General features: G+C 39.8%; 1 protein-coding gene across 1 annotated transcript in view; it reads left to right on the forward strand.

The window, feature by feature from the left end:
- Nucleotides 1-12,284, forward strand: part of LOC126424887 (histone deacetylase 8-like) — a 73,679-nt gene that overhangs the window by 58,627 nt on the left and 2,768 nt on the right. The window contains exon 8 of the mRNA XM_050087720.1: nucleotides 666-771. Coding sequence (XP_049943677.1) covers nucleotides 666-771 — 106 coding nt within the window. The remainder of the gene's footprint in view (nucleotides 1-665; nucleotides 772-12,284) is intronic.

Consider the following 12,284-nt stretch of genomic DNA (forward strand, 5'->3'; position numbering starts at 1 on the left):
GATTTAATCTACAAATGTACAAAAGCTCACTAGAAGTGACGTGAACTGTCTCCAATGTGTGCCCTGTGGTTGCAGTAGCACCTGCCTCTCTGTCACTGTCTTACCACACTGGGACTCAAACCCAGAATCTTGCATTTCATGACCTATCCTACATGCCTGGTCTCCAAACTCTACAGAACTCTACAGAACCTCTCATGTATACTTTGGCAGACAACTGTTCCTGGAAGTTTTGAGGAGTCTCTGCCTGACGAAATACAGAGGAGGGCTTCTGCCAAGTGCAGAAATTAGGGCAGAAGTACTGGCGAAATTAGAGCTGTGCGGGCGAGTCGTGAGCCATGCCTTGATAGTCCGGTCAGTAAGTGCATTTCCTGCAAGTAACTGAGTTTGCAGGTTCGTGCACCAGTCCGGCGGACAATTGTAATTGGTTGGTAAGTTTCAGAAATGGTGCTCACTCTGCGGTAGAATGAAAGAGTCAGTATGCTTCTGTCTCCTTCTCTGAACATTTTTGTTACACTCTGCGAAATCCAGTCAGTATTAGTCCTGAACCAGAACACTTGCATAATTATTGAAAGGTAACAGTTATTTCTTTCATTCATGTATTTTTTCTGTTACGTACTCTACTTCCAAGTTCATTGGAGTTGATTTTCTAAATATTTATGTTGCAGTTCCTAGGGGAGTATGGACCGTATTTTGAATTCGGTATACAGCCTTCTTTACGGAAGGACTATAATACAAAGGAGTACATTGACAGCATCGTACAGCAGATAACAGGTGAGTTTGTGTACCGATCATACTTCGTCCTGTTGCCAAATCTGTCTGTTCTCCAAGGTGGGAGCACAGGTTGCATGCTCATACTCATTGTAATTTGAACATTCCATGTAAACATTTGTAACTAACAAACTGATTAGAGCAAAACAAATTTTTAAAAAGCGAGATTAACTCACAGTTAAAAAATATAGAACCATGGTGGTGGTGGTGGTTAGTGTTTAACGTCCCGTCGACAACGAGGTCATTAGAGACGGAGCGCAAGCTCGGGTTAGGGAAGGATTGGGAAGGAAATCGGCCGTGCCCTTTCAAAGGAACCATCCCGGCATTTGCCTGAAACGATTTAGGGAAATCACGGAAAACCTAAATCAGGATGGCTGGAGACGGGATTGAACCGTCGTCCTCCCGAATGCGAGTCCAGTGTGCTAACCACTGCGCCACCTCGCTCGGTTATAGAACCATGCTAAATCTTGTATAGAAAGGATAAAAAGTAAAATTATGCATTTTGAGGTGATGAAAATTGGTGTGGAGTGACATTTTATTTATGTTCCCAAGAGTTTTGGGACAATACAAACTCCCCCACAAAAATAAGATGTATCTGACACTACTCGCCTGAATAGTTGGCGAGCTCTCGACCAAAACCTTTGCTGCTGTCTGAGAAGCACATGAACCGTCTCCTGCCCCTGTTATAGTGGCAACATGTGCTAATCTCTATGGTCAGCCTAGAAGGAAGCTGCGGCTTAATAGTAGCACTATGTACACAATTGACCTAGTGTTACCTCGGGCAAAACTTTACCTTTCAAGTAGTTGCATTAAATTTGTATAAAATCCCAAACTTTCAGTGATAACTTTTAGTGCCATCATTGCGGAGTAAGTCCAACTGCTTGACAGCCCCTGACACTGACGATGGAGGCACAGACTGTGTACTGAGGTGCCCAAGGCAGTGGTGGCACACTGGATTCGCATTAGGGAGGGAGGTGGTTGAAATCCCCCCCACCCGGTTGTCCACATTTAGGTTTTCCAAGATTTTTCTTAATCATTTAAGTTGAATGCCGCTATGGTTCCTTTGAAATGTGTGGTGAGCCAGTTGTAGCAACAGTGATTACTGTAGTACAAAAGACAACTAAACTAAGTAGAAATATTTACAAGTCAAGTAAAATAGGTGAAGAGACAGGAGCATTGCATCTCAAAGAGTGGCTTAGCATTTGCCTCAGTAAAGGGATATGTAGAAGAATCATGACTTAGGTCTGAAAGAATGTATGTATATGTGTGTGTGTGTGTGTGTGTGTCTTTTTATTTCAGAAGGTGTCCTTTTGGCCAAAAGCTATAATGTACCTTTGTTCCTGCCTGCAATTAAATGTTTCCTCTGTACGACGAGTAGCGATCTATCCTTTTCATATGCTGTGATATGCTGGACACTCTGTAGTATTGACACTGTAAAGAAAACTTTTGCATGGTAGGTCGTGAAGTCTTTGACAACTACCACAGCAGAATCTTGTTGGAAGATCTCACTCAAAATCCAAATAAATTCAGTTCATATTTCAAAGCAGCAGTTGTCACCAAATAAGTGACAAGACAGTCAGGGATGATGTAGGAACTGAAATTGAGGGGTACCTAACCTAAAGCAGAAATACCAAATTTTGATGTCAACTGAAGAGTGGAATGTCAAATGTTAATAGTGCCACAAAATGAATTTTCAATGATATTGTGTTCTCTGTATTCCTTGAAGTGTAAAAGCAAGGAGAAAAGGTTTTCAAACATTCATTACTAGATGGTGCACAGTCTTTGTGCCGAGCAGTGCTTAATTCTGGAGTTCCAAGTACCATGTGCCCTGTGTCATGGTCTCCTCGATTTAGTCTAGGATGTTTTGAAGAGACATCACAAAAGTTTTTCTTCAGTGTACACTGCATTTTGAGATGTGACAGAAATTTTGCAGTTATAAAGAAACAAAGATTGATAGGCAAGATCTTTGTTCTGAAAAATGACATGAGATTGTTAAGTCAGCTAAAGCCGTGATTGAATTCTGTGTTCTCAATGCCAACACAGACAGACCTGCTGCGCACAAGTTATTCCTACTGTCACCAAAGACTGTAGATCTGATGATGATCATTTTTTAAAAGATTGAAACTGCTCATCTAAAAATAAAAATCAACAACTTAAATGCGACCAAGACCGTTTTTGCCAAATAAGTCATAGTTTTAATAGATCACTGTTTTCTTGAGACAATGTTCCAAAAACTTTTAATTGTCCTCAATGCAGGTGCGGAAAATCTCCAAATGCGGTACAGTCAAAACATCTCACACTCGTGCATCTCAAATAGCTATTAAAAATTCTTATACTGAAAAAGAAGAATGAAAAAAGTCATTGTATTCAAAAGAGGAAAGACCGTGGCTGATGTATGTAATACACACTTCATCTGAAAGACCAGCTATGTTTATCAGTTACAAAACAGAAAGACCAAACAGTGGGAAATCCAGGATGGAATAATGACAATATTATGGAAAGGATCGATTGCTGCTCACCATTTAGAGGAGGAATATCGTACTCACTGTCCTTCCCACACTTCCCATGGTGGTATTCCGCTGCGCACCAAACCTACCCATCATACTCTTCCATTCCTACTCCATACCTGCTCCCAACCCTTTGCTTCATGGCTCATATCGCTGCAAGAGACCTAGATGCAAGACCTGTCCTGTATATCTTCTCACCAGCACCACCACACGACTACCACTTACTCCAGTGTGGTCACAGGCATCACCCATCCCACTGTGCTTGTGTGAATATACAAGAGTTGTTCAGAAAGTAATGGATCACTTTTTTTTCTCAGCCGAAAATAATTCTATGAAAGTGAAATGTTACTTACGTATTATTTGAAGTCTCTTGAGTGAACGCGCCAAGTTTGACAGGTAGCGTAGCTGCAGGACAGTTACAAAATGGTGTCTGTATGTGATGTACGTTACAAGCAATGTGCCATCATTGAATTTCTCTCTGCAGAGAAAGGAACTCTGGGGAATATTCACAAACACTTGGGCAAAGTCTATAGAGCATCTGCTGTTGATAGAAGTACAGTTAGTCTCTGGGCACGTAGGGTGAGCTCATCAGAAGGCAGTGCGGCAGAGCTCCATGATTTGCAGTGGTCAGGGAGACCATCCATGGCTGTCACACCTGACATGATGCAGCGAGCTGATGTTGTCATTCGCGAGGACAGACACATTACGACTCGGCAGTTGATGTTGCATCTGCCAATCAGCAAAAGAAGTGATTCACACAGAGAAGCACTGGCTCTGCCACCAGGACAAAGATTGGTACCAACGCCCTTGTTTTGTGCTGGAGGAGTGCCATAGAATGGGATGGAGATTACGTGGAAAAATGGGATGTGTATCACCATTCTTTCATGTGTGTAACTCTCATTATGCTCAATAAAGAATTGTTGAAGAAAAAAATGCGGTGCATTACTTTTTGGGCAACCCTCATACGTGTTTTTTCTATTTCCAAAGAAGGCATTTTGGCCAAAAGTGTAAATGTTTGGCAGTATTTTCATTGTGCACGTCTGTGACACAATGCCTTGTCTATCAGGTGGACACCAATCTATCCATTTTGTTGTTATTCCATCCTGGACTTTCCATTGTGTAATTAGAAACTGTGTCTTTGTCTTGAGGCAGCATGACTGACATCGCGCAATTTCACTTGTCTGTATTTGAGAATGTGAGCACTTAGCAACTTCAAAAAAGTTGACATATAATTTCAAACAATTTTTTTCCCTAACATCCCTAAAAACTGATGAAAGGAAAAAGTTTATTACTTACTACACTTTTGTGGTTAGTGCAGGCAAACTTCAGGATCAGGCATGACATTTTGATTTATTACTTCTGTACTACCAAATATAGTCGTAGCATGTTTTGTATACAGTACCTACATACGTCACTGAATGTACCTGCGAAGTTATATCCTTGTATATTTAACACATTAAATCATTTGTATAGTAGCCTGGCACGTAGAAAGGTTATTTCCACTCATTAAATTTTTCTTTACAAAAGAAAACACATAAGTACTGCTCTAAATTAATTTACACTGTATTACAAATGTGAGTTGTGCAGACATTACTGTCATGTAATTGGATGGATTAAAAATATCTATCCACCAAGAAGCAGCAGCAGCAGGAGACAACATGTATGGACATTTTTTGAATGCTTTCTTGAAGCCTTCAGCTACCATTTCCTTTATTTCCTGTACAATTGTACAATATTGTACAATTTCAGCCTTAGGCCATTTTCAAGTATTTTACGGATGATTTTTTGGTAACAGATTGTCATATGCGTCGTTGCTCCTATGACATCATGTCACGCTCATAAATTAGTTCGAGGTGTTCATGCTGTTTTAGGAGCATGTTACTTTCGAGCAGTTGTAGCAAAGCTCTTATATATAACATACGTAATAGAGCAGTGATGGTTTATGAAATGGGAAGAGTTTGGGAAAGTTACACAGACTGGGGAGACTACCTGGACGGGATGAGTTTTGGGGGCTGCACTGGACAAGCTTTGAAAACCTGAGAGGTTAAAAGTGGTAGATAGGCTAAATTGCAAGACAGAGATTACTGACAAAACATTGTGCACGAGTTAATAAGAGTGGAATGCTAAGTGCATTGCATATAGTAGAAGTGTAGCTCCAGTTTCCATCTGCGGAGTTCTCGGCAACTGGTGTCTGGTGGAAGAATCGAGATGGCATGTTTAATGTTACAGGACCAAGGTCACGACTCTCATGTTATAGAGCATGCTGTGCAACAGAATATTGTGTGTTGGCAGTAACACCCTCTGTCTATGCCCTTTCATCCTAACTTGTGGTAGTTATGCCATTACAAAAACCTAAAAAAGTTTACACAACAGCTGGTACATGTGTAATAATCAGCTACTTCGACGAGGCTATCACTTCCTGAAATCATTCCCTGAAGTGAAGTCCATTCTATCTGACATTTTGCCCACCACACATAGAATAGCTTTTTGTTGCCCGCCCAAATCTCTATAATATCTTTATCAGACCCTATGATCCTGCTGACCCCTGTGACTGTCCCCACTAGAAGACTTGCCCTATGCACCCTCCTACCACCACATATACCAGACCTGTAACTGGTAAAACATATACTACCAAAGGGAGAGCACCTGTGAAATGAAATGACACGTAATCTCCCAAGTGTTACATAAACATTGTTCCGCCTTTTACTTTAGCGTCATAATCACAAAGTTACCTGCCAGAATGAATGGACATAAACAGAGAGTGTATGTATACTGGCAACACACAATATTCTGTTGCACAGCATGTTCTACAGCATTTCAGTTGTGATCTCGGTGCCTGTTTCACCACACATGCCATATGAATTCTCCTCCCAGACACCAGTGTCTCAGAACTCTGCAAGTGGGAACTGGCAGTACATGATGTCCTCAGTTCTCACACTCACCTGGCCTTTATTTACATTAATTTCTTCGGCCTCAGCATTTCTTCTCAGAAAGTATTCTTTTCTTTACTCCTTTTAGTTTTCTATATATTTTATTTTCTGACAATATTATGAAAAGGAAAGTTGCTACACACAATATAGCAGAGATTCTGAGTTGCAGATAGGCACAACAAAAAGACTGTCACCTCTACTACATACAGTGCACTTCCACTTATAAGCTCTCAAGTTTTCAAATCCCATCCAGAGCAGTCCCCAAAAACCTGTATTTTCTTCTGATCCCATGCAGTAAGTCTCCCCTGAGTGACTTCTCCAAACTCTCCCCATTTTTTAAACCTTCACCTCTCTTCCTTCCCCTTCAACACTTCTGCCAGAAGAAGGAGCCAGTGACTCCAATTACCTTTGTTTTTTCTGCTGCTTCAGCTTGGTCTAACTACATACTCAATTTTCTTTTCCATTCTTCTGTACATTATTCTTGTTAGCAAATTTGGCGCATGAAGCTGTCAAGCTGATCATACAATAGCTCTTTTATTTATCACCCTTGCTATCTTCAGGGTTGTGTGGGTGATCGTTTTCCAAGGGTCTGTTGACATGCTTCCAGTATATAGACTCTACATGCCAACCAGAATAGTTATTTGGTTGCCACTTCCCCAATGATTTTAGGAATTCCAAGGGGTAGTTATCCATACTTTCTGCTGTATTTGATCGCAAATATTGCAAAGCTTTGTTAAACATTCTCTCTCACACTCAATCACATTTGTCTTCAATATCGACTCCTATGTTTCTTTTATCACATCATCATAATATTCTTCCTCCTTGAAAGGCCTCTAGTGTACTCTTTCCACCTACCCACTATCTCCTCTGGACTTAACAGAGGAACTGCATTTGCACTCTCTAATGTTGACACCGTTGCATTTAATTTCACTGAAGGTTGTTTTCATTTTTCTGTATGCTGAACCAGGCATTTCGACAACCATTTCTTTTTTGATTTCTTCAAATTTTTCCTCAAGCCATTTCACCATAGCTTTCCAGCACATCCTGTTTATTTCATTGCTAAGTGACTTGTATTTCTGTATTCCTATCTTTCCATGAACTTTTTGTACTTCCTTTGTTTGTCAATCATTTGAAGAATGGAAATGGAAAATGTTCTAAGTATCCTTTTTTCCCCCCACAAGGCATGTTTTCAGTGTTACTGTGTTCTCAGTACTCTGATGAATGTCCATAGATGTGATTCAGGTGCTAAATCATGGAGAAAGTCTTTCCAAACATGTATTGATAGATGGTGCATGATCTTTGTACCAATCTGCGCTTTCAGCTGGAGTTCCAAAATTTAAAAGGTATGAGAAATGGTTTTTATTGACTACGGTTCTACCTATTAAAAAATCGAATCCCAATATTTTTCTGTACTTGTATTATCATAAATAAAATGTTGTGCATCAGTATTAATGGCATTTAGAACAAAAACTTTCTTCGTGCTATAATGTCAAAAACACAGTTTGAGATCATGGCTGTGCACAAAACACAAGATGATTTTTGCGAAGAAGGAAACAGCAACCAGCCACTGTTAGTAATGCTATTTATTTACAGAAATAGCGCTGTTACCAGTTTCATTACTGACAGGTTCATCTTCAAATGGCTATTTACATTTATATCACAACTGTTGCTGTTTACATTACTTGTTGGAAGAAGAGCAGCCAACAACTAATGTAAACGAGAACAAATGTAATAGAAATGTGAACAGCCATCTGAAGATAAACCTGTCAGTTTGAAACTTGCAACACCACTATGTGTTTAAATAAATAGAATTACTAATACCAGCTAATTGCTATATTTAGCAAGAACAACTTGTAAAAATGTAATTAGCATCACTTAGAACCAGTTTCCTGGTATGGCACATAGAATATTCTTAATATCTCATTTATTTTACAAATGTGAGGTTTGACACTTGCAGTGTTTTCCATTTCCATTCCTCAACAGTAATATTCTGTCACCCAAGGTTTCTTCACTGTTAAGTTTCTTGTACCTATGTTTGTCTATCCCAGTCCACAATCATACTTTTATTAGTAGCTTCTGGCATGGTAGTTGTTGTGGACTGGCAAGACAGCCAATCCACTATGACAGGTAGCCGAAAGGCATGCGTTTAAGCTCACGCAGGCTGGCGTGAGGTCTGGAAAATGACAAGGTCTTTATAGTAGCAAAAATAGTACGTAGCTTCTGGAATACTTAACTTTAATCCATAATTGGTGAACATCGGTCTGACGGTACATGCATCACAAGATAAATAGCAATTGATAATGGCGTCTTGCTAGGTCGTAGCAAATGACGTAGCTGAAGGCTATGCTAACTATCGTCTCAGCAATTGAGAGCTTAATTTGTCAGTGAACCATCACTAGCAAAGTCGGCTGTACAACTGGGGCGAGTGCTAGGAAGTCTCTCTAGACCTGCTGTGTGGCGGCGCTCAGTCTGCAATCACTGACAGTGGCGACACGCGGGTCCGACGTATACTAACGGACCGCGGCCGATTTAAAGGCTACCACCTAGCAAGTGTGGTGTCTGGTGGTGACACCACAGTAGTGACTCCAATTATTTTCTGAAGTCAACAAATACTGCTTCCACCTTATTATCTTGATCCACAACTTTCAGAATATCATGTGAGAAAAGTGCCAGCTGGTTTCAATTGATCAATGTTTTTAAAATCTGTGATGGTTGGTATTTAGGTCATTCTGTTCAAGATACTTCTGTGTTCAAACTCAGAATATGTTGCAATATTCTACCAACTGACAGACATTAAAGAGATTGGGTTGTAGTTTTGTGTACCACTACTGCTAACCTTTTTGTAGAAGGGTGCAAGGTGTGGTTTCTTCCAACCACTAGGCACACTTTTTTGTCTGAAACGTGCAGTATATTGTGGTCAAAATGGAAACTAACTTGGCTGCAAATTCTTCACAGAATCCAACAGGGCTTTTTCAATTTTAGTGATTTTAGCTGTTTTTGAAACTACTAACACTAATATTTTGATGAAAATAATCAATTTTTGAAAATGTTATGTAGTTAGATAGATACGAAATCTACTCACCAAGCTGCAGCAGCAGAAAACACATAGAAAGGAGCTGAGATTCGCAAGCTTTTGGTTCCACTGGCTCCTCCTCCTGGCAGAAATGTTGTTGATGAGCAGTTTATCTTTGGAAAATTAAAGGCACCAGATAGGCAATCTAACCCTTTTAGTGCCAAATACGATCTGATCGTGATCCAGATTTTCGGCTAAAAATGCCAGTAACAATCTGATCGTGATGCCTTTCTCATTCATTTTTTCCGTGCTTGAAGGCAAAGTTGTTAGTATTTCCTAGCGAATGAGAAAGGCATCATGATCAGATCGTTACTGGCATTTTTCGCCGAAAATCTGGATCACGATCAGATCGTATTTGGCACTAAAAGGGCTAATGTTGTTGTGCTTCATAATGGAAGTAAGACTTAGGAAACATAAAGATATGTTCAAAGGATTTATTGACCTAGAATAAGCATTCGGCAATATAGAATAGTGCAATATGTTCGCCGGCCACGGTGGCCGAGCTGTTCTAGGCGCTTCAGTCCGGAACTGCGCGACTGCTACGGTCGCAGGTTCGAATCCTGCCTCGGGCATGGATGTGTGTGATGTCCTTAGGTTAGTTAGGTTTAAGTAGTTCTAAGTTAAGGGACTGATGACCTCAGATTTTAAGTCCCATAGTGCTTAGAGCCATTTGAACCATTTTTTGCAGTATGTTCAAAATTCTGAGAAAAGTAGGAGTAAGCTATAGGGAAAAATGGGCACTATAAAATATCTACAAAAACCAAGAGGAAAAAACAAGAAGGAAGGGCTCGGATTAAAAATGATTTATGGCAGGGATGCAGTCATTTGCCCCTTCTCTTTACTCTGTACATCAAAGAAACTATGACAGAAATCTGCATCTACATCACTACTATGGAGCTGACATTTTAGTCCTTGGCAGGGGATCATCAAGCCACTTTCAGACTATTTCTCCACTGTTCCATTCTCAAATAGCACACAGAAAAAATGAATACTTACATATTTCTGTGTGAGCTGTGACTTATTTTATTACGGTAATCATTTTTCCTTATGTAGGCAGGAGTCAAAGTATTTTTGCATTTGGAGAAGAAATCTGTTGATTGAAATTTTGTGAAAAGATCTTGCCACAATGAGAAACGACTTTGTTTTAATAATTACTACTCCACCTTGTGTATATTATGAGCTCTCCCTGTTTGTATCCTGTGTCAATCCTGTCTCGTAAGGATATCACACCTCACAGCAGTACTCCAGAAGAGCATGGGACAAGTGCAATGAAGCCAGTCTGTGTAACAGGTTTGTAGCATCTTCAAAGTCTCCTGCCAATACATTGCAGTCTTTGGTTTGCCTTCCCCAAAACATTTTCTATGTGATGGTTCCAATTTAAGTTGTTTGTAATTGTAATTCATAGATATTTAGTCAGATTGACAGTGTTTAACTCTGTGTGATGTATTGTGTAACCAAAATTTAACAATTTTCTTTTAGTGCTCGTATGGATGACCTCACACTTTTTATTGTTTAGAGTCGATTGCCATTTTCCACGCCGTACAGATATCTTGCCTATATCATTTTACAAATTTGTTTGATGGTCTTGTGACTTCAATAAATGGCAAATGACAGCATCATGTGCAAACAATCTAAGAACACTGTTCACATTGTCTGGGAGACAGTTATGTATATTAGCATCAGCAGAGGCGCTATTAACACTTACTTGGGGAATGCCAGATATCGCATCTGTTCTACCCCATGACTTTCCATCAGTTACTACGAACGGTGACCTTTGTGACAGGAAATCACAAATCCAGTCACGCAAGTGAGACGATACTCCATGAGCTCGCAATTTAATTAGAAGTGAGCAGTGGAGTCAGAAGCCTTTTCAAAATCTAAAAATATAGAATCAGTCTGAAATCCACTTTCAATAGCACTTGTCAATTCGTATGAAAAAAGAGCCAGTTGTGTTCCATAAGAATAGTGTTTTCTGAATCACTGCTGGCTGTGCGTCAATAGATCATTTTCTTCAACATAATTCATAATGTTTGAGCACAGTATATTCTTCAAAATCCTACTGCAAATCATTGTCAGTGATAAAGGTCTGTAATTTAGGAGGTTATTTCCATTTCTATTCTTGTGTATTGATGTGACGAATCCGTAAGTACAGCTCTTTCATCGCGTGAGCAGTTGTATAGGATTGTTAAATAATGAGCTATTCCATTGGCATACTCTAAAAGGAACCTAATTGCTATGTATTCTGGTCCGGAAGACTTGACTTTATTAAAAGTTGCTTTGCTACACTTCTAAGTTGCTAATGTTGGCAGCTGTTCTTGATTCAGATTCTGGAATATTTTCTACATCGTCTGTGTTGTGGGAATATCAAAAAACCTTATTAAACAACTCCACATTCGTGGTACTGCTGTGGGTAACAATGTCATTGCTGTCAGACAGTGGAATTTATGGACTGTGTGTACCGTATTTACTCGAATCTAAGCCGCACCTGAAAAATGAGACTCGAAATCGAGGAAAAAAAATTTTCCCGAATCTAAGCCGCACCTGAAATTTGAGACTCGAAATTCAAGGGGAGACAAAAGTTTTAGGCCACATCCCCAAATCGAAACAAAGTTGGTCCATTGTAATATGAGACACAATTTAGATCGAATGAATGACGATACAGCTACAGTAGTTTGGTTCGAGTCGTAAGCTTAGCAGTTATGCTTTGCCAGGTAGCCATTGCTATGCGTCAGGCGCTCCGTCCTTATTTATACGGGTACGATTCCTTTTTCACGTGCTTCGTCTGGTTTGAATTGATTGCTTATTTTTCTTTGATCTGATGTGCGCTGTTTTCTTTGTTGTAGGTGTTTACGTCACTCTAAGCTGAAAATGCATTACTGTACTGTGTCATGCATTGTTTGTTGCATTCTGATAGTGCGTGTTTACGGCCTGTCGCCGCTCGCAGCATGGCTTCCTTTTGTGTGCGCTGCCGTCGCTTATAATTAAAAAAAAAAAAAAATAAAATAA

This window comes from Schistocerca serialis, chromosome 10, assembly GCF_023864345.2.
Source record: "Schistocerca serialis cubense isolate TAMUIC-IGC-003099 chromosome 10, iqSchSeri2.2, whole genome shotgun sequence".
NCBI classification, from domain to species: Eukaryota; Metazoa; Arthropoda; class Insecta; order Orthoptera; family Acrididae; genus Schistocerca; species Schistocerca serialis.